General features: G+C 43.3%; 1 protein-coding gene across 2 annotated transcripts in view; it reads right to left on the minus strand.

The window, feature by feature from the left end:
- Positions 1-24578, minus strand: part of mcu (mitochondrial calcium uniporter) — a 63047-nt gene that overhangs the window by 7978 nt on the left and 30491 nt on the right. For both annotated transcript variants that reach the window (XM_053874795.1, XM_053874794.1), the window contains exon 3: positions 1817-1880. In XM_053874795.1, coding sequence (XP_053730770.1) covers positions 1817-1880 — 64 coding nt within the window. The remainder of the gene's footprint in view (positions 1-1816; positions 1881-24578) is intronic.

Below are 24578 nucleotides of genomic sequence, written 5' to 3' on the forward strand. Positions count from 1 at the left end.
ACCAACATCCTCTTATCTGGACGACCGCAGTGAATCAGCAGATCTGGACTTGGGCTCGCACCCAGAAATATCATCAGCAGGCATCGCTCAGCTTTAGTGGACTCTCAAAACACTGACGCCGGACTTTTTATCTTCCTGAAACTGTTGCATACTCGCACCTGCTGCCTCTGCCATCATCAGAAACCGTCGATTAATCCTCACGACTCATGGCATCACCCTGCATTTCTCATCTGGAGCTGCTGGTCTGCCTCATTCTGAGGAGCAGATGTTGCCCATATCACTGACGACTGGCTCATTATTCCACACCGCAAAGAGCGACACTGCTGTCAGAGCAATAAAAAAATTCACAATTCATTTGTCTCTGGTGTGTTCGGGGTTTTCTCCAAAAAGAGGGAAACCCGAATGTGCAGAGAGGGGGGTAATGAATAAACAGGACCCCATAGAGCTGTTCACGCCACTGGAATTCATGGTGTTTTCTTTTATTTACAAAGCATCACGTAAACGGCTCCTAAAAGCTCAGTGTTGCCACGGGGTTCATTATCTGTACTGGAATCTTAAAAGATGCCGTCTTGTAAAGCAGCCACCACCTTATAGACTTCTCGATGTTTTGGTCGTGTAACTTTAACAGCATATGCCTCTTTATGTAGGTGTATTTGAACGGAGGGAATCATCATCCAGAAACCAAATGCTCACTGAGTTCACCAAGGCTCTGACTCATTACTCCAAAGGTGCCCTCAATAACTGCATGAGGGAAGAAAAGTAAACATGAGATTGTCAACTATAGCTGCAACATAATAAAATGAGGTAGTAGAATGATGATCGCAGATATTATTACAGATTATGCTCCCGAATCCAAAACGCTTTTTTTCTCTTTCACTCATTTTCTTGTTCAGACAGCAATAACTCTTACTCTCTGACATCTATGGGCAGTTTTAAGGTCCATTTACTGTATGCTCCCTTTGTGTACAAAACTGTATCCGAGCATTTTTGAACGTTGCCGTCACTGATCACATGCTTCCATGCATTTTTTTGTGCTGGTATTGCTGTTGCCAATATCTCCACCGGGGAACAGCCCAGCATCAAAGGTTTATGACAACAACAAACTCCAAAACAAACTTGGCGACTGTGGAAGAAGCATCGACAATGTAGCTCTTGCACAAAAGAGGAAATCGGCAGTGGTCCGTGATGGCGTTAAATATATTGCGACTGGAGGATGGAGAATTTTCCGCCATTGTTACGTCTTCTTCGTGTCTCTTTAGAGCTACATATCAGGTAGTTAACAGGAAGACTGCCCCCCTGGTTACCAGTGGTACTGCTCCGTTTGGTCCGTACCGGTACATGCAGAAATAATATAAAAAAGCGAGACAATGAATGGATCAAATCCAAGGATTGTTGGCCACCGATGTTCCCCTAGATGACTAAATGGGACATCATCACAACTCCCTGACAATTTTCCTGGGCCACTCTCGTTGAATCTGTGGCCTCTGTGCACGCATCATAGGCAGCAGAACCAAGCTTGGTTATTTCATCCCCCTTTAGGAGTATGTACCTCCTTATACTGGAGGAGGAACGACCTGATCCAAACTACCCAGGCCATTATATAACATTCACATTGAAAGTGCTGAGGACTTAAAGTTGAAGGAAAAGTGGTTTGATGTTTTTCTGTCTGCTCTCCTCGTGTACTATGTGCGGACTACAGGCGCCTGAAGGCAGCACCTTGGCGACCACTACTTTATTTAATGGTCCCAGGGAGGACCATGATGGGGGTCACGCAGAATGGATGTGAAAGCAGAGTGTAGTCGTTTTATCCACTGACCTTCTGGTGCTGCAGAGGTACACAACATTCTCTGGCCACGCCAAGAGGGGGCGCCATTCCAAACCTGAGGAAGAGCAAAGGGTTACTTAAAAAAAATCTGCCAAATAATGGTAAAGACAAATTTGGCACAACAATGTGTGAACATGAGTCTGTCTAATTCTGCATATTTATTCCACAGACAGAGTTAACGTTAGTCAGTTTATTGCAACATCAGCAGATGCCGAATCAAAGAGCCAAAATGTTTATCCCGCTGCAGCCACACATAAGCATTGCACGCTTTATGGGGAAAAACAGAATGTGAGAAAGAATGAATGCTGGAAGAACAGTGTGGTTCAGTGAGCTTTCACTACTTGTGTCAGGAGCTGGAGAAGGAGGGAGGAGGAGGAGAACAGCAGAGCTCGGGGAAACCCTCCACTGCAACACACACACACACACACACACACACACACACACACACACACACACACACACACACACACACACACACACACACACACACACACACACACACACACACACACACACACACACACACACACACACACACACACACACACACACACACACACACACACACACACACACACACACACACACACACACACACACACACAGGCGCGGCCGGGTGAGTGTGCAGCACGTGTTTTTAATCATGACGAATTCTGCATCAACTACGGTCGCGCGCCATTTAAGGCAGAGGGAAAAGCTGCTCTGTTAGATTCTCCAACTCTGATGAAGAACGTGGTGAAGAGATGTGAAGCATGAAAAACAGCCGCAGGGGAACAGGCGCTACATTTTCTATTTTAGCTACAGACAAGCTGACAAAATACAAAATTTGCCGAGTTGTGTGTGTGTGAGTTAAAATCAATCCTACAACCCTCACGTTTGAATCGCTCTTGAGGTGAACCAGTCCCTGGACTGTGGTTTCCCCCCAAAAATAGAGGTTGGTTGGGACAGCAACCAGAGCCAACGAAGAACTAGAGGCATAATTGATCCAGTAAACCAGAACCAGTGTCGTCCTGTTCAAAACACTGTTTATGAAATGAGAAGACTTCATGGACATTTCATTAATAAAATCACACAAATTATCACGTCCACTGGTTCTAATTAGTAAAATGTCACCCTGTCTGTCTGTGAAAATTCATTTTCACTGATATCATCATCTTGTTGGACACAGCCGGGGTCCAGACTGTTGACCGCATCGCACCGTCACACAGAGCCAGCGTTGACAGTTGCGATACGAGAGTGTTGAAATGAACAGGAACAATGACAGCAGGACATCATTAACACTCGCGAAATTTCAAGTGAGAGGATTTTAGCTTATTAACCAACACTTGGGAACAGAAGAAGTGCAGTCAAGTGGGCTCAAAGCCACTTAGCTACGGAGATCCACCTGGACGCCACTTAAATCATTCCACTCCAAAATGTTTGCCTTTTGTTAAAATGAATTGGTGCTGGAGTGTTCTTTAGTACCTGCAAAGGAGTGGGACAATGTCTTTCGGCACAGGTTCATTGTAAACAGCGGTTAGATTTGGGGGCTATTTGGTGGTTCTGTGAGGATTTTGAAGGCAGTCCTCATTCACTTGTATCATAGTTATGAAACGGCGCACACAATAGAACCACTAAAATAAATCAATTTTCATGTGACTGTGGTGACTGAATCTGTTGTTATTGTAAATTCTATACAGCTACGTGAGATTTCGGGGACCTGCAGAGTGAACGTCACTGGGCTTTTATTCAAATGTTGCAAGTTTGAATGCGTGTTGGGAACATCAAATGTGTGGATCCGCTTTGCGGAATGTGTGGGAACTAGTTCTGTGTGTACTAGGTAAAGGCCTGTGTGCTGACTGGACCTAAAGTTCTGTACCAAGACTTGGTCCTTCGCAACCCCATAGCTTAATAGTCAAGACAACAAAAGCATGTCCTACTGTGTATAAGAGAATGACTGGGTGCTGTGGTTCCAGGCGAGATTTCCTTCAGTTACGAGAGTCAATGGTCCCTCAAGTGTCATCGTCTTGATTTATATTGAGACATGATAGTTCCAACAAGATTGAGGTTTAAGTGTTACCTGGTAAAAAACAACCCACAATAGCGTCCTCAAGCTGGAAATCAAATGACCTGCTGAGCACAGCATTCGGACTGGACTGCAGAGCAAGAGCTTTACTCGGCAAGGGGACAACATCAGTAGCATCACTGACACCATAATCTGATCTGATCCCAGAGTCCATCTGTGGAGCCGTATATACGTGTGAATGTATGCAGGTGGCATGTCTGTGTGTGTCCACCCGTCTGCTCGCCAGCCTGCTTGTCAGCGGCAGTCGCAGAGACCCCCTCCCTACCAACGCTCCCTCGGCACTCAGCCAGTGAAACGCTGCCTGAAATATTTAACAGCGTAGCAGCATTCAATACAGCACAGCAACCTTGGAATCAATGTTGTAAGACGAAAGGGAAGAGAGACATGAGGTGAGGATGAGAGGACGGACAGATGAGCTGGGCAGAAGAGGGAGGCCAGAGGAGGAATGTGAGGATAAATGGAGCTGCATCCAGGGAGGGATGGAGATAAATGAAAGCTGGAGTAAAACGAAGTGAGTCACGAGTCGGCTTCTGACCATGTGCTGCATCTACTGTACCCTGCAGCAGAACCACCTCCCGAAGAAAACGAGAAACGTGACTGTGTGTGAGAGTAAAGCAAGAAATAGATGAAGGGAAAGGAGGGGAGGCGGGGATGGAGAAGAAACTGAGGAGAAAAAGGCATGAACGTGATGAGAAGCAGGAGCTGTGGTTGGGGGAGAGAGGGAGGGGGAGGACTGCTGATCACTGCAGTAAAGGAATCCCTCGTCTCGAAAGGGGGGTTGCCCCTCGTCTTCACTCTCGCTCCCTCCTTCTCTATTAAACTTGCAAGGAATCAGTGCGCTAATCTGCGGTTTGATGTGCTCTCAGCGCTCATCTGCACTGCGTTTTAACATCATTGCTCTGAACCTGAACCTTTATTTCAGTTGAAAGCATGACGACACCACTTCCTACCAACATTTATATTGCATTTGCTTCCCCTGGCCTAAATTTCAGACTCTACAATATCTACGCCCAGAATATGTGCCAAACTCAAGGTCCAGGACCAAATACACAGAAAACTTTTTGGGGGCTTCTCTTGCCATTTTTATTCTTCATAAAAAAGGGAATCGAGTTACAATTGTAATGACTAATGCTAATAAATAGGTTCAATAAATTGGAATAAAAAACAAAGCGAAAGCACAACTTAGCTAAAATACATCTAAGTTGGTGCACGGTTTCTCTTCCAGGTGTGTTGAACTGCAGTTGCATATCTTGATGCCATGAGTCATATCTGCATAATCTATGGAAGCTGCACCAATAGCTCACAACAATGTGAGGCGACAATACCAAACTCTCTTAGCGGCTGCGTCCACGGCCCAATATTGGTCCACAAATCGGTAGTTGGGAACCGCTGCCTTGCACAATACAAAATGCCCAAACAAGCACCGAACACTAGATGGCAGTATTTCTGCTGAAAAAACTACAAAAAGTGTAACGCAAAAACACCAAAAATGGAGATATGTAAGCTAAATATAGCTTCCACAGAAGCCCACCTTTCCTCTCATAACTATTCCTTCCTATTAGCAGCCATGTTTACCATAAAGGCTTTTGTCAATACCACTAAGGCATCTGGAGGAATTTATTTAGTTTTCATGTAAAGACCACGCAGCCCTGGGAATTCATCTGTAACGGCGACATAAAGGCATTTTTGTTCTTGTTTCACTGGAGACCTACTTGGAGAAATAGTTCTCCCACCTCGCAGCAACACAAACCTTTCACAGAAGAGACAGGAAACCATTGGCTCTAAACAACACAGACCCCAAACACGGATCTGAAATGGAGTAACCGCGATCCTTTATCTTTGTCATCTATAAATGGCGAAGTGGCTTCCCCTGCGGCTCTTACGGGGTGCGTAGAAAGGTGGAGGGAATTTCATATAGGTGGTGCACCAGACATCAGGGGTGAGGAATAGTGTTGCTGACATAATTCCTGTTTCATGGAGCCTTCTGGGGAAGTGGAACCCTCCATCATTTATCTGCACTGTGGCTGCATTCATCTCAGTGGTAATTTGGAACGTTGGACGGACCGTCCTCTGAACCAGATAAGATGAGGCGTCACGAAGAGTCACTCCAGAGATCATTCATAAACAAGTTCAACGTCAATGAAAGATTTGAATGCAAGTTGAATATAGCTAAACAGACATTTGCTTCCAGCGCATGCTTGATTTACGGTCACAGATCAATGCCTCCCGCCGCCCAGTCTGTAGATAAAGGCTATGGTCAAGGAGAGGCATGGTGATCCATCATCCTCCCATGACAGGCCAAGCAAGGAGCAGAGCCAATGTTCAAGGTCGGGTCAGAGAGGGTCATAACACGGAGCTGAAAAACAGTGATCAATATGAAGGCTCCATCTGGGGACACCATTCTCACAAAGCCGCCGGTTCAAGGAATGTTCACCACCACTTACGGGGCTGGTTATTACCAGTAACGTAATGAACTTGAGTCAACTTGACAGTGACACAGTGTCAGCGCTGAGTAGGAGTCTATTAAAGGAAGACGTTAAGTAATCGTGGTGCTACTGTTCTTAATTGTCATGGTTAGGTGGGCTCAGCTTTATTACTGGGAGAGGGAGCATCTACAAGTTCAACTACAGCCTCAGTCAAACCAAGCTGGAAATGTGGATGTTTACAAGAGAAATAAATTTGGTGAACACATGTAGCAATAAGCTCCCAGTTTTGCTCTTTCCTGAACAAGGATGGCAAAATATTATCTTGTCTCTTATGGGATTGTCCTCTGAGATAGTGCTTAGGTCTGAGATGGGTTAAGTGTGAACTAGTCCAAAAAAAAAACGTGTGTGGAGAGAGACTGCCAACCCCGACTTGGTTTAGGACGCGGTACAGACTGTAGACAACTGTGAAACAAGGAGCAAAGCATGATTGAAATCTCTTATTCATTCTCTTGTTTCATGATTTTTTTTCAATAAAAAGAAAAACACGCACTTGCACAACCCAAAGTCACAAACCTCAGTCGTGCTGGGAGTTCAACAGTCCCAGTCACCTCATCCTGAAAGCCAAATATGTCAATTCCAAAACTTAGAGGATGCCCCAGGGCCTACCCAAGACGGAGTCAAAGACTGAGCCTCTTCCCTCCAGCTGGCCCCCCCGCGACTCAACCTGCGATAAGGAGTAGAACACTGAAGGATGGATGGAGAGTTAAGACCATATAACCAACAGCTGTAGCTAAAAGAGCTGAATGGGACATCTGTTCCCTTATAAACAACTGAGCGACTTTTGCTGAGTAAGACAAGATAGTAGTAGAGCTGTACCGTTTATTAATATGCAGCTACTTCTCATTCCTGTTGGCCAGACACCATCATTATCATCAATGTCTCCTGGTGTTTATGTTCGCACCCCTGCAATGTACATGCAGTGCAAAACATCGCATTCACTGAAGCAGGTAGTCAGATGTCATTAGCTGGGACGGATGGCTGGATTCCTTCTTAGCCAAGACCTTCAGGATGAAATAATTCCACACCTTCTTCAAATTCTATTTTCTTTCTCATCCCTCCACTGAGTACGTCGAGTGCTTTAATGATTCCAATTCCATTAAGAAGCCGGAACATGACGATTTGCATTTTTCATAATATATGGAGAACTTGCTGACTAAGGGACATTAAATATTTAGCTGAGGCAATGAAGTATATTTTCCAACTTATACAATAATCAGCTCTTATTATCTCAGGGGATGTTGTGTGAATGTTGTGCACAGGGTTCCACAGTCTGGGTCACTTGCACACACCTCACCACCACACTGACAGAACCTCCCCTGCTCTGACTCTCCAGAACAAACATACCTACACAAAAGTGCCTGCTCTGAAATAACCTGATAAGGAGCAGCGATTGTCGAGTGGATTTGAGTACAGCGTGACACTAAGTTCTTCCAGCCGCAGCACAAACACTCGTGTAACAGAAGCACACGCCTAAGATTTTCCCTCCATCATGTTCCATCCCTGGTAAAAGCCTCTATATTTCCAGCGAAGTTGTTCATCTCTGCTCACAGATAAAGAGGTGCGGTGACCAACTCCTGCTGTCACATGAGAACTGGGACCAGCTGATGCTGGCAGCGTCCTCTCCACGATTAGGTTATTACAATTATGACGCGTGAGAGCCAGTAAACAGATTACACTGCTGTTTCATTCCATAATTGCTTCGCATGTAAACACTCAAATTCATTAATGCCAAAGCTCGGCAAACATCATTCCAACATTGCTGGATGTTACGCCCGGACACATACACCCTTTTGTTAATCCATACCTTCCAGCTGACGAAGTAGATTCATGATTTACAGTCGGTGCTAATGAGAAACATTATATTGCACGCAGGGGAAATTTTATTGTCACTTGCATTTTGTAGACAAAGTTAGGGAGGCCAGGTGGTTTGGACGCGAGGGGAGGGGGGGCATGTTAGACATGATATAAGGACAGTGTAAATGAGGATTGGTGTGACTAGGCGGATGATCAAGGGAGGTCAAGATGGAAGACTTGCTGTGGCAACCCATGCCGTGAAACGCCAAAAGAAAAAGAACAAGGCCATTGTTGGCCCTTGGCATGACAACAGAGACATCAGAGAGTTCAGACGCTGTCATCTATTAACATGGACTTTTGACAGGTAGAAGTGTTGCATGTCGATATATAAGGATTTCAATGGAGTCAATGGCCAATACGAATTATGTGCTCTGGGAGCTGGGTTTCTTCATCATTTTGCAATGTCACCACATAGAGTCCAGCTGTGGCGATGGCGCTAACACAATATCCTGGGGAGAAACCTGTTTTAACTACAGACACAAGGAGATCAGAGACAGAATCCTATGTGGCATCCTCGATATAACTATTGGAAATAAAAACAAGAACATGTCTGAAAAGGCCCCAACACATTCTAATGAAGCAAGTGCCAAGTTACATAACTAGTAACTACTGTGTGGAACCAATGGCCCTGAATGAATCTGTCTTGACAAGTAGGGAATCGCTACCTGCGACGTCTGAGACGTCAACAGGAAATGCATCAAGTTCTTACTCTGAAAAAAAGGAACAAACTTTAGTCGAAAACCCCTTCACGGTACAGGTTCAACATCGGATAAAATGCCGAGGTCTGTTTTTAAATCAAAGGTACTTCATCCTGATGGTATTACATTTCCGAATCTTCCATACAACCCGAGGATGAGGGGCTCATAGCATGTCCAGATGGCTTGGACTTGACATGAGGAAGTCCTGATGTGGTCTGATCAAGGAGCTGTAGTAGAGCACAGGGAAAACAGAGATGCTGGTGACATCTGGTGACACCTGATAATTTGCTGAGCTTGCAGGAATTCTGATGATCCCGAATGAGACTCTCACCTCTGTGGTCCGGTGATGGATGAGCAGCAGACAGTCAGGCGTTTGAAAGATTGTTACAAAGATTGATTGGACTCTACGTTTCAGGCTCACTAAAGTAGCTTGACTTATCCTGCTTCTGTACTCAAGAGTTCCCAGCGAAACGCTGTATTTTGAGGAACAAACCTGTACTGAAACAATTCTACATTTTCCTTCTTTACAACCAAAAAGATAAATGTTGCATAACACCATTATGGCAGTGCAGCAACAATAATGGTTCATAATGTGTTTCGGCTCCTTAATTCCTATGGGTGAAAAATACACGCAACGCCAGTGAGGCGTGCTATAAGGAGCAGTACAGTATGAGTTAAGAAAACCACTTGGACCACACCAGTGATGATGCGGGCCCTTCTCCCCGGGACCAACAACTTGATGCATTATTAAACAGCAGTGCAGCGTTCACGCCTCGACTTGGAAGGAAACCATTGTGCACTGCTCCACCTTGAAGAATTCAATCCGGTAAGGAGGCAGCATCTGCGCTTTCTGATGTGAGCGGGTCACAACAAGGATCACGACAGTGGAAAAAGCTGATTGCACGCATGATGTGTGCGTACAGTAAGTGTGTGTGGTAAGTAGTAAGTAAGTAGTGTTCCACTGCTCATGTACCAGATGGCACTGGCTGCTGGTGTCTGTGCTCTTTTAAGGGACGGTCACGCCATCCTCAGCCCCTCAGTCGTGTCTTCAAGGTAAGTTTTCACGGTGTCGTGCTTGCACGTCACCGCTCCTGTGCAACAGCTCCGACTGAGGTGGCGAAAAGCAATTCGACCGAGCCACAAATGAGGGACCACACACTTGGAACCCAGGGAATCTGGATGGATAGTCAAAGAAAGCAGGAACGTCAAACTAAAGAACATGCACACGCAGCCTGCAACACACTGTCATAAATATAAACCAACTTGCTGCTGGTCAGCACACATGAGCAATGCACATCCATTCGCCTGACCCCTGAACTTCACTTTATCAGACGTCCCCTCAGGCAACACCATCGGTGTTTCACGATCACAGGTCCCTCGTACTTCTACCTCATCTCCCAGGTCCTTCACGTCAGGGTTCACTAACTCCTCATGACCTCTCTGCTATATCAACACATGAGATTCGCTGCTAATGGTGTCATGTCCATTTGTGAGGTGGGGAGTGTCAATCACCTACCTCGATCTGGTCTCAGACCTCCATCCGAATTATGTGGAAAAGAACTACACCACGGCCTCAAACCGCAGAGCAGTCAGTCAGCTCTCTTCAACATGTCACCAGAGAGGTCCAACACAATTCCCTTCTCCCTTTGTGTGAACCTTCAATCAACAGCTAGGTATTGGCAATATGATATATTACAATATACTGCAATAGTGTCCAGCGCTATGTTATAAATATACAGTACGTTTACTAGTGCATTTATTTTTGTGTAAATATATTGCATAATACAGAATACTGACCCTATTTTCTGCACAAAGACTAGCTTAATGCTACACTTGCATTAATCCACAAAATAACTAAAAGGCAAACCTAAAAAAAAAAAATTTTTACATTACAATTAAAAACTATTTAAAAATTCCTGAAACATAGAAAACATACTTATATTGGCAATTTTAAACAAGAACATGTCTAACTACGTATGTGCGCTAAACAATAAGACTACCTTTTGTCTTGGGAATTATGATTAAAAAAAAATAAAGAAAAGAAAATAAGTTTTCAAATGCTTCATTCATCCCTTTATTGTAAGTATGCCGGTAAGATTCTGCTATGGTACTGGTTAGCATAGAACATTTAACACAGACCTGAACACTGGAGAGCTCTTTGTCCATTAAAAGGAGCTGATGGGAAAATGCTTGCTGCCTACTAGTGGTTGGAAGCCTGAAAACAAATATGGATATAGCACACTAAAAATATCGGCACAGGACAGTACAGTTATGTCGTCTTGTCTCGTGCTCCATAAACACGCAGGATTAAATTGTCACACATAACCAGCCCACTTCTGACGCCATTTGTAACGGAAAGGAAAGGAAAACACGTCACAAAACAGAGTGAAATTCAACACCTGCACACTTATCTCACAACCAAAGGGCAGGCGCTTGACTATGGCAGTAAATGCACACCATGGCAAAGCTGCGACACATTAGGAATAATCGATGTCAGGAGATGCTGAAGCGGAACACGTGTTGTTGCTAAACGGTCATCACATCCAACTGAAGTGAATTCTGCGATTGTGGGGACAGCAGACAATATCCTTGACAGGTCGCAGTGGGCATATAGACAGAAGGACTCACATTCACTCACACCTTGGGACAAGTAAGAGCCATTGACTGACTCTGCACGCTTGCTAAAGCACTGAAGCCCGAACCACTATTCCACCAATTATAAAGTCTTAATGATTTCCACGTTCATGAAAGTAGAAGGAAAAACATTTCATTGTATAGAAGTTCTGAGATCTGCTCCAACTTTCAGAGGCTGTGGAAGTTTGCCTCTTCACTCTGAGATAAGAATGGCTAAATAGCACCAATGGTTTTTGCACGTAAACACCACAAACTTTTAATCGGAAGCAGCAGCCGCGCTGCAAATGATTAGCATCAGGAGCTAATCAATGCTGCTGACAGAGCTCCGTTTAATTCTTATAACGCTTCCTTTTGTTCCCCCAACATCATCAGTATGCTAAGAAGTTTGCCACCCGTCCCAACCAATGCTGTTAAAATCCTCTTAACAGCCCCCCTCAGAGACCGGGGCAGCGCTCGCCCTCAAAAGTCGCCTTATAAAGAAGGGATAACGCCAACGAGAAACTCTGCACTTGCTTTGAATGAAATCAGAGCCCACAAAACAAGCACAAGAGATACGAAGGCTGCCCAAGGCAAGAGATAAACAGGTTCTCCAGTCAGGTTTATCCCAATGTTTGGCCGCAGGGAGCAGTGTCTGCATGATTTCTGAGAGAAACAAGTGGGGTATACTTGGAAAGGTTTTCCCGTGGCAAGATCTCTTCCTAGAGGAGTGACATATTACAGCTGACTTCATCACTATTATTGTTTGCCGTCAACAGTCTCATGCTCATGATTGAACCGCAACAGACGGCACTGAGTACAAGTCGTATCGACATAGCAAAACAATCTAAAGAGAGAGTCATTTTGGTTTCAAATGGTGCAGTCATTGGTTAAGTCTGTGAAACATTCAACTCTTGACAGGGAAAATGAATCAGTCAATCATCTGTGAATCTGAGCATCTTGTCTGGAAATAAGTGGTGACGTTTTAGTAAACATTAGATCATTATTTGAGGCAGCAGTCTCCCTTTCAAGTCTCCCTCTCAGAGCAAGATGCACACGTTCATGAAAAAGAAAATTACAGGCACACATATATAGAAGGACCAGGTTCAGCATGCAAACGGTGGAGTGTGCCTGTCCGTTTTTAAGATCATGTCTACTAATCATGTCAACAAAGTTCCAGCTCATGAGGAGAGAAATTGAAGTTGGCACTCAATTCTAGTCAAGATTCATTAAAACTCCACCGAAGGCTACTGAGCAGGAGACATCCTGGGTACGCTTCAGATGGTTTTACCTGACCATCCTACTTCTGACACCAACTGCTACAGAGAACAAGAAAATGTGTCCCAGCCTGGAGGATCAGGAGCCTTATGCAGCCTGGTTACTGTTAGTCTAAGGCCCTGGTAAGTGCCACATCATGAAAAACCTTTAGCAGCCATTTGTGCTCTTTTCTACATTATTGTTCTTATTTTTTAATACGTACATATGCATCTGGGCAGTGCTTCACAGAGGAGCTGTAGGAGGTTTCTGAGGAACGGCACATCTGGGCTGCTGGCCCGACGACAGACATCAGATCAGAAGGAAAAAAAATGGCATTCATGTTGTGAAAGCTGTTGGGAAGGATTTTTTAAAATCTGATTTGACTTTCTGAAAAGAGCCTTTTTGATCTCTCTCTACTTATGTATTAGCTGAACAGACACACACTGCACAATACAGGCTGAAATTCACCTCTGAAGGCAAATACATTATCTGTTTGCCTTTGACCACACTGTTTTGTAAACACATCAATTATTTTTATTTTATATATAATTATGAATAAGCATATTTCAATGTATATTTCCATTTAAATTCCTGTTTTATTTTACCATTTTTATTTCCACTACGTGTTTTCCCCCTCTCATTCCCATTTATATTTCACATTTTTTTCCTCATTTTGTCAGTCCTAGTATTCCATAGTTCTTCAAATGACTCTTTAATTCCATCATTATACCGACAAACGTCGTGACATTGAAATAAAGCTTATACTAGAGATGCCAATGGAAAGCAGCAAAAGAACAAAGAGAGGAAGCTTTGTTCCGCGACTGTAATGACTTACTGAAGTGAAAAACTTGCAGCAAAAGTCACTTTTCAAATGTCAAATTCAATATACCACACTGTCAGGATAGAACTCTGCTAATATTTCTCTCTCCGGACCATTTCCACGGTTCTTCAGGAGAAATCTGGCAGTGACAACACCGTGTACATACTCTAAAATTCAGGTCAATGTCTAAAATTGTTACGCACTATTTATAGTCTTCCTCTGTACGCTGAAAATAAAGATAGTCGGAAATACAAAACAGGTTAAAGTGACAGCTGCTGGTGCGACGCTCGCAGTCCCAGAATGCTGACTCTGTCGAGGGAAATATTATTCCTGAGGCAGCAGTTGCATGTGAAGCTTCTTTTTAATAAGTTCGTTCTCATCACAGCATATTTGTTTTGACGCTGCGACTCTAGATGTGAATCTACAGGCTGGTCACTCTTCGTCCTGATATAGCTGTGTCAGCGAACCCGTCTCCTTTGTACTGTATCATTCCCCACAGGCGACAGTCTGTGCAGATGGTACATACACAGAAACTGGCCCTGCATTAGTGTAAATTTTAACACAATCTAAAGGCCATATACTTATAACAAACCTCTACTGTATGTCAAATGTGGCTCTGCTTGTCAGAGAGACAAATCAATACCAATGGCATCAACAGTCCGTTCACAACAGAGGCATCAGATATTCACAGGTCGTATGGAAAAGAGCCCGGCACACTGACTTCAGCAGTTTGCGAAAGTGGGCCAGCGTCTGTGAAAGTGTCACTCATGCAGCCCTCCTGTGGGGGCGCCGCCACAGTCGAGGTTACAGCCTTCACATGAGCTGAAGTCTTGCCTCCCAAAGAATCAAAGACTGGTCGTTATGGAGCGACTCCTCCTCCAGAATAAAATAACGAGTGATGAACAGTGAAGTTGAGTCTGGTACACAAGTTAAACATCGCAAACCAGCTCATTAACAATTGAATATTTAATTATGGTTATTAATATACATTTCAGTAAATGATCTGCAGATTCAGATGGAGTCTGGGATTGAAACAGGTGGCTGGGGAATCTTCAGTCATGCAGACTCCGTATCGGTGTGTAGTGGTGTCACGAGTCTCATATAGTGACCCAAAAAAGACCACTCAAACTGGAGGGTGCAATCCTGGGGGAGACCCAGGACACGCTCAAGAGACGACTCAATGCCTCCCACAAGAGCTGGAGAACATTTCAGAGAAGAGAATTCTGGACCTCTTTGTTTTGGCTGCTGCCCACACAACAAAGATCTGATCAGGAGAAACAAATGCACTCATGCAATAGCAGACGTGAGGAGAGGTGTCTGCATCTCTCTCCACTCAGCAAACCGTCGACACAGTACAAATGCAGGCTGGGATTCACCTCTGCGCTAGGACAAAGCTTACAACACAGACCACACAAGTGAGGAGAGGAAGATTGACAGATATGAACAGTGGTGAGTGAATCCCGCTTTTATTAGAGCCGTATCAGACTCTATAAGACATCACGACTTTATTAGATTGTCCCCCAGCTCTCGCTCTCATATTTGCCCTTTCATAACACCTAAATGACATTGTGCCCTAAAATCAAATAGAGCCGCCGATGCTCGGGATTCAGCCCTGTCTCTATATCTGTCCCGGAGCTTCCATTAACAATATCTTAATCCTCATCATCAGTATGCAGCATGCCGCGCCGCGCCGGCGCCCCCCCCTACACTCTCTCTAGTGGTGATTAGACTTCTTCTCAAGGCCTTCCTCGCGCTCAGACTTCCCCAGCCTTTTGTTTCTCTTCATTTTTCTGGCCGGGAATCAGTCCTGCTGCCAAATGAGCTCAGACAAGGACACCCAGGTCTGTTGGCTCTGACTGCTGCGGCTTCATTACGGCGCCGACAATGTGACAGGTGATGCAGCCGATTGGAGGAGAATGTTTTTTGTTGCTAACCTGGAGTATAAGGAACTCATCTGTGGTGATTAATGGCAAAAACATATCAGCGTGGAGACACACTGAAAAGATGAAAATAAAATCCTCATCATTAACTTGATGCAGGGTCAACAAGGATCAGCTGATGTTCTCAGCCACACTCTTCTATTCACTCCTGAGTTCACCTGGCAGGAAACACAGTTGTTTGAAGATAAAGCAATCCACGATTCCTTCAGTTGACCTTCCTTGTCATATTCAGTAGAACCAAAAAAAAGCATTGCATTATAGAACCGATTATTGTATCAACACAGGGATATGAACATTAAAGATAACACAAGCACAAAATAAGATCCTTCTCGGTAAATACATTTCTGCCCTCATTCTGCATGTAAAGCTACGACAGAGGCTACCATCAGTTTCGTGCTTTCGCCCTTCAATGCGCATGTATCAACCAACCAACTCCAAACCTCATGTCCTGCTTGCCATCGATCAAAAGCTGAAGCGAGCCACAGTTATGAAAGCCACTATGATGCCACTACGATTAGAGCCCATTTCTGCTCCCTTTACGTGCGAAATTGTGCCCGTTTGTTTCAAACAATGTTACATGCGTTCTTTATGAAGGTATTGCTGTTCACCAATATATCCACCAGGGGGAGCAGCACACAGTCAAAACATTATGACAATAACAAACTTCAAAACCAACATGGCGACTGAGGAAGAAGTATTGATAATAATTGATAAAAAACAGAGGCAGTGTTGTAGGAAGTGGTGGTTGGTCAGGCCGTTAAATATATGGCAACTTTCCACCATTGTTATGTCTTCTTTGTATCTCATGGAGCTACACATAGGGCAGTAACAGCAACACAGCCCCCACAGTTTCCAGTGAGAGGTGACATACGTTTCAATTGCTGTCTAGCATCAGCAGCTGGATACTCTCACTTGAGATCTTACTAATCCGGTTTATTCATTCATGTATTCAATTAAATACTGCACCAATATTGACACATCTTAAGTCAGTAATGGCGCAACTCCAAAATATTTTAGTCATTCTGAATAAGCACCTGAACAGGAAATCAAATAAGGGGGCTTTTTTTTATGAGCCAGAGAAGTTACAAATAGATTTACATTGTTCAATTTCAAAAGTCAAGACGTCCTTGACTTGACACCGCAACTCTGACAAAAGTTTCCACAAAACTTCTTAAGAAAGTGCAATTTCATCAAGCAACTGACAAATTGTTGACATCAGTGCGTAAGTCAACGAGAAAAGTATGAGAGACACACAAACCTCTTCAGATACATCAGTATTAATCGAGAAAAGAAAAGACATGTTGGATCGATTTTTAATGAAACGTTCACTGAGGCAAAAAATATCCCAAAATTACTGTTTCCACACTATAACTTTATAAGTCACTCATTTATTTATTTTTTTCTTGATGGAGCACCTTGATTCTTTAAATTGATTTAACAGGGCTCATGTTATTGTGACTGCTTGAATCTCCCAGAGTTCTGCTGGCTTGTATTACTAAGACTTCCCTTTTTGGTTTGGGAATAAGGAGAAATGTTTGTGCGAGCTAATCCAAACACTTAATGTCCATGGAAAAGATCATCCTCAAGCCTGGCTTAAATGCTATAAAAGGAGAGGGAGTAGTAAGAAGGCTGGAGGGATCGAGTCATGCAGGGATGTGTAAAAATAGTTAAGGTCAGCGGCTGCTTCTCAGAGAATGATTTGTGTTTACGACCCATTTAAAGCTGCAACAATTTCACAACCAAGCCACTCTTGAGTCATCCAAGTTGGACAGTCGCCCAAGTATGAGAAAGAACCTGCTTCCTAGTTTTTCAAGATTTCAGTGCGATCGCTTCTTTAAGTGTGAGAGTGAAGGGCACCCACAAGAGAACAACTACGAGTTCCTTGCAAGACTGAGTTACTCAAACATCCTCATGCAACAAGCGTTTCCTCTTCCTACTTGCTTATTATCACAGACAATACACACTCTCCTGCTACTACACAAGAGACAAAAATGCTTTTGCTCGCTAGTCAAGTAAGGAATGAAGATTTGCAGATCACAAAAAAAACAACATTCCATGGAAGACAGGCTGTGAGCCATCAAATCATTAAGATGCTGTTGTGGTGATCTCTTAACTCAACAACACATTCTCACACCCAAATAGTGACAATCTTCAAGTGACTTTTGTGTCCAACTTTGACGGCACAGTCAACCTTTCACGCGTTGATACATTGCCTCAATTTAAGCACAATCCTTCCATGGCAAGAAACGCTGGCGGAGAGACGGAAGTTACTAGAAAATAGTCGCTATTTTACACCATTTGAGAATGGGTTGAACAAAACAGTCAACTGAACATTGTCAAGTCAAACATACATTTACTCAGGTTCCTGTGACTAAGTCAAAATTTCTCAAATTCCACTAGTTGAAGTGGGAAAACAACTAAACAGATTACAAGTGGAATGCATCAATGATCCCAAAAGGAAGCCTTCAACACAAGGGTTCTCATTTCGGCTCTCGATATTTTTTTGTTTTGTTTTGTAACCCAGACATAAACATTTACTGTAAAGTACAGTACATTTCCAGTATTTTCAGACATTATTTTTTTATTCTAACTATGCATTTATGCGTCATGCATTTTTATGTCTGTAATTCTAACTTAAAGAGCAAATGAACAACCTAACGCAGTAATGGAGGACTGACTGTTCTGAAAAAGGCATCAAGGGCAGGGTGTGGCCTGCACGCCTCAAGTGTGACATGCCTGAGTAAAGTCAAATATTTCCTCGCTGTAGGGGCTCAGTGTTTGATGTGTGATTCAAGAGCGTCGCCATCGTTGGAGTAAAACGTTACTCTCATGACAGTACTATGGACGTTGGTGCCTATTGGGAAACTTGCCTAATAAAACAATGAGAACACAATACACATGTTAATTTGCCAGGTCACAATTTGAACTAGCGGTTAAATTATCATCATTGGATCATTCCAACAAGAGGTAAGGATAAAAAGTAAAATGAGGAAAACAAACCCACTAAAATGTGTGTTGGATTGAAAGTACGACTGAGTAAAAACAGTGTAAAACCAACATGACAAGCATTTACAAAGAGGAAAATTTGGTAACACTATTTAAAAAACACTGTGTAAGATACACTGATCGCTATCTCACCCACATTTGCGTCTAACTGCATGCACAGACCAGCAACTTGTGTCATCCGAACTTCACCCTCCTGTGACGCTTGTTCAACAGCAACTTCCCCCATCTGTCAGAGCCTGCATCACAAATAGGTGGAGGGGTCACCGCAGAAATAGTGCAGATGGATATAGCTGTATATGTGCACAGCTATGACCCACAGAGCCTCATGGGAGACTGCAGCTTAAATTGATGGATGCCACGGAGCAACAGCGGGAGGAGGGGGGGGATGTCAGAGGGACTGCCCTGAACAGGGAAACTGCCAGTGCTGCAGCATTGCAGGATTTAGTGAGTCTGTTGTCAATGAGGAAGAATGGACATGAAATATTCTGTGAGCACTGTACTGGAGTTCTGAACTTCAGATCTCACGGAAAAGAGTCCAAGAGCCCAAATATGGGCCTGCAGCGGTGTCCTAGCATAATGTATTTGCTTCTTCACAGCTACAAACTGAGCATCTTTTCACACATCAATTACAATATCATAATGAAACAATGTTATGATGCAGTTACAATGGATGAGAACTGAATGAATTCAAAAGAAAGAGTCAGAAGTATAAATACAGTGTTATAACATCAACAAAATACAATAATAGTTCCTAGCTAGCACACAAAACCGCTTTTCCCTGACACACAATTCCATGTTTAGAGGTTTCAGTTGTTTGTAATTTAACACTACTGTACACTTATGCGAGTTACATACTTTTTTCATGCCTGGAGTAGCTAATGGAATTTAATGCTCGTCCTCAGCTCGGTTCTTTCCAGGCTTTTGTGAATCCGACAGATGCATAATGTAAATAGAAATATAAAGAGTTTTTTTCCCGGCATTCATATGTACCTTTGTTTATTTTTCACAAACTAAATTGGAAAAATATCCCTGAAAACAAATCCTGACATGATATACAAAAAAAGATTTTCTCCTACAGTTAGGTCTACGATCTACACAGTTTGCAGGACAGTACAGTATGAACGTGGTGACGACACCAAACACAATACGGCATGGCGCCAAGTACTCATGTGGAGAAAAGGGCCTCTAGATAGAAGTACTACGAGGAAGCCTTGATGGATTACTTCAACAATTAAGAAGGAAATAATTGCCAGGCTTTTAGCTGGAGGGGCGTCTAAACTGAAATACATGAGATTCTTCAGAAGGACGCCCTAAATTTCCGATAAATAGTGCTCTAATCGTAGTGGCATTATACTGGCTTTCATAACTGTGGTGCTCCTCCGCTGTAATTTTGTTGAATTATACTCAAATTCGCAGATTCTCTTGTCTTCATGGACTTCGCATCGCAAGCGCAATATTTGTTTTCAGGTGGTTATCCACATCTAGTGAGTCTCAATACTTGTATAAGATTGGTCAACGCCGCATGGAAGAGCGCTGTTATTAATGGGATGTCTGGCGCTATTGACGGGAAGAAAATGCATACGAGTTCGTGACTTTAAAACATTTGTTTACAAAACTTAATAAAAGACTTTTAGTCTGAGGAGTATTTTGCATTTTTTTGGCTTCTTTGGCGGTTATGCTGTTCTCAGATAGGACGAACTTTCTGAGAATCCCAGCTCAAAGCCTAGTGACCGCTAAATAAAAATTCCTTTGGTAAAAACATCAATACCATTCATGCCTGTGCTACATTACATATTTTCTCTTTACGCAACAAAACCTGCCATTACTAGAATTCAAGCATAAAATGTAACCCATTGACTATAAAAAGACTCGGTATCCTACTTACTTTTGCCTACATTTTCACAACATAGTCATTTAACTATGGTTACGACAACATTATCTCCTGCCCTTCCTAGTTAAGACAACAAACCCCAGCAAAGCAAGCACTCCCCGCTGCGCCTCCCTGATCTGCCCTCTGAATAAACACAGCTCCTCAAGAGGTTTCATGGTGTAGGACGGAAAACACTCGGGAATCCAGCCTGTCTTCCTCTGCGTATTGTTTCCTCACCTCACTGTGAACAAGACCTTGCTTCGGTGTGACACAGTCAAATATGCGCACATTTCCACTCGTCCCATTCACAACCTCCCGAGCTGCAGCACAGCGTAAGCAGACGTCGAGGAAACCGCTGCTCATTTTTCATTTCACAACCAGCCCCCTCACTATCTAACCCCCCTGAGCACTGTCTCTATTTCATATAGCACAATGACACACAAACACAAATGCACCCATGCAAACAAAGCGCATTAAACCCACTGGCCCTCGTGCACTGAGCCACACAAACGCACACACACAGAGGGAAACAAGAGACGGGCTAATGCACCGCCATCTACAGCACTCAAGGAACAAATATCCTGTTCTCATCATGGAATTTTCATCCCCTGCAAACTTGCCGTTGACTGGAGGACTCAACTTCCGTGAAAAAAAACCCACACAAATTTGACCTTCAGCTGATCTTTTTAACATAATGCGGCGGCGATATTGGATTCTTGCCGGCTCTTACACAGAGGAATACCAAGTGCAAAGAGTTGTTATCTGATCAAGCCAAGTTGGACGTGAGACAAGAAGTGTCTGACTAAATACTGCTTTTGCAAGAGGCAACTTAAAAACGAAACATTCGTCACTGAAATAAATCCTGGGTGGTACACTTGTTTATGGTCACCTTCAGTGCCGCTTTGGCATGAGACATGAATATTTTATACACTGCAACACTGACTAAAAGGAGAAAATAAGCAGAAATGGACTGGCCCAGAGCAGCAAAGGGGGCTCTGGCGGCTGCCCCAAACGTTACGTTGAAGCAAAGATGTCAAGGAGAGATAAGAGACAGAGATTAGAATATGATTTTAGGGGTCAAGTGCAAATGAAAATGGATCTGTTCTAGGATGTGATTGATGATATAGTGCCACAATGTACATTTCAAGTCTGTACATTTCAAGTTTTACCCCTCACGCCAATATATACACCAACAACATTTTAAATGCTGATGCAGTTAAAACTCCCGACAATTATAGAGGGGAAGTAATGTGCCAAACTAGGTTCTGAATGTTACAGCATTTACGTCGACACTAGACAACATCAGCACCAAAAGCAGTGATGGCTAGTGAGGTTTCATGAAATAGTAGTGATGGGTTCAGAGCCCAGTAGGTGGCACTCTTAGTTTAAAAATGATGAGCGGTTTAACTGTGATCGTTGTTCAAAGCCAAAGATTATTCAGCAGGCAGTGCCATCTAGTGGATAGTGTTTCGTGAAACCTGATCAACCATCACTATCAAAAACTATTTCAGTCACGGTTTTCCTCAAGGATTCATGGTTCGACCCAGTCTACGCAAAGAATCTCCTGAACTGTCTGATGAGTGAAAACGGTAAGTCACTCACAACCCACCTTCACACTTGCTCCTTATGATTTTCCAAGGTGATTCTGACAGTTCTATCGACCAACATTAGATCAGCATGTTGCTTACAAGCAACAACATCAAATGTTAAATCCTATAATATCTGGCTCAGTTTCAATGGTATGTAAGCGTTCTGCATGTTCGAAGGACTCAAACCCTAAAGCGACTGTATGCACCAGAAGGAGATCTAAAGCAATATGGCTTCCAGAATGACCCCAATCAACTTTCAGGGCAGCCTGACAGCAGAGCGTTGTATTCTAATGTTCTCAGTCCCAACAGATAAATATCCAGCAGGTTAGCAAGCAATTGAAATGGAGGCCCAACACAGTATTCCATCCACACATCCTTTTGTGAGACTCATGATTCGACAGCAATATCAAGGCTTAATAGCGGCACTAACGTATTCCGTCAACAGCACACAGATGGTGAAGCTGCTTTGAACAATGGCACTTTGAACTACATTTGAATAGATTTATTTGTCACGTCGATCAAAGTGGCGCCGTTGTGCACGTTAACAACCCCGAATCGCAGACGATAGTGGTCTAATTGGTACGAATTGTAATTTTCTGTTTATGAATGAAAACAAATATATTGTGTAAACCAAAAGGCTGTATGATATTTAAATTATAATTGCTTATAGGGAAAATAAATTGATAAACTTTTTCCAAAATAGAGACAAAGTCAGAGATAAAGATCATGATGTGCTCCAGGACATATTAGTGAACACCATGACAGGCTGTATGGGAAAGAAAACACTGTTGAACACCAAATATATTTTCTAGAGAGAAGTTCCTCCCTATTATAATCATTATTAACAATCAAATATATAATTCAAGTTATAGCCAGCGGTAATGCAACAGCATGTAACGCTACAATAGTTAATAAGCTAAAAGGTCTGTTGGTCCAGTTCTTCTTACACCGCCATACGATCAGGGATGCATGACTTGTGAACCACCCTCTCAATATGGGAAGGGTTTTTTTGGACATCCTTCTAAACAAGGATGTGTTTTTCATTTTGTGTTTGAGCTGAACGCAGCAAATTGTCAAGGCTTCTGCCACACAGAGCTCTCCATCCGCATGGGAATAGCTCTCACTGAAACACTATTGAGCCAATATCCAGTCAAAGAGTAGCAGAAACTTGATATCACATATATCTATATTTAGAGATTCATGATAAAAACATCAGTGGTACAGTGGTACCTCGGTTCTCGACCACAATCCATTCGAGAAGGTAGTTCGAAATCAGAATCGATTTTTCCATTACAATGAATGGAAAAAGAAAGAATGCGTTCCAAGCCTTAAAACAGGCTTTTGTAGGAGTGAATGTAGAGCGTCTGCTGCAGGTGCGCTGTTCCTCTATGTGTGTGGCCGCTGCATGTGGGAGGGGTTGCCGAGTGAGTGACGTCTCTACAGAAGTGAAGAGGTGCCCGGTGCGTGTCCAGCTCTGAATGTGCGCTTCTGTGCAGTTTGGCTGTGACAAAGTCATAAACCAAGTAGCGCTCTGTCCCAGACTCGCCTCATCCCTGTCCCAGCTCCAGCCCACAACAGGACATCAAACCCTGGAGTGTGCGCTCCAGCCTCGGAGGTGTGGAGAGCGAGCACCTCCCCTGTGACACTCTACCACGGTCCAGTGTGGAGACAGGAAAGGTTTTACACCTCAATAGGACGAAAAAACAGTCAGTAAATGGAGCTAACGGGACACGTCTGCACGGCTGCGTTATACACAATAACAAAGCGCATCGTGGGTCAGCTGATCGGTCCGCGCACGTTATGTTTTTTCCAGCTTTTTCGGGGGGCGTTCGAGTTCTGGATTTTCGTTCGAAATCCAAAGCAAAAAAATCTCAAAATTTTTGTTCGAACTCCGATTTGTTCGAAGTCCGGGACGTTCGAAAACAGATCTACCACTGTATTTTGTTTTGCTTTGAGATACAACAGCTATTCTACAATCTTTTTTAATCTTAAATGTGGTTTTTATTATGTCGGTATGAGCTTCTGCAAGGCCTTTGTTTAAGAAGGTGAGTCAGAAAACACATTCTCCTTCTACATAAATAAATAATTTCCTCAAACAGCATCTGAGCTCAAGAGAACACACAGAGACTAGTGTGTGGAGTGATAAACAGCATGAAAAGCCAACGTACATGTACATAAACTGCGAAATCCATCATTTACTCGTGAAGATTATTTATGTTAGCAAGAACATGATCTGGTCTCGGAGAGTGTCTTATAACCGCATGAATGATTAGTAACATGGCTGTGTTCATAATTCCACCACGGAACATGAGCGGTAGACGGGTAAAACTACTTTATAGCTTCATTACATTTTGGATTTAAATCCCGCCATCAAGAAATGAAGCCATCTGTCTTCATCTGAAAGTCATTAGATGAGAATAAATATGGGACTTGGACCCCATTTACATCGTGTGTCATGTTGGGGAAAAAAAAAGCCTGTTCCCCCCCCAAGGTGAGGGGATCAAGAGAACGCTGACAAAGCTGATTATGCTCGGCTGTCAATGTACAGTGCTGCTGGG

This window comes from Synchiropus splendidus, chromosome 9, assembly GCF_027744825.2.
Source record: "Synchiropus splendidus isolate RoL2022-P1 chromosome 9, RoL_Sspl_1.0, whole genome shotgun sequence".
In the NCBI taxonomy this organism is placed as follows: domain Eukaryota; kingdom Metazoa; phylum Chordata; class Actinopteri; order Syngnathiformes; family Callionymidae; genus Synchiropus; species Synchiropus splendidus.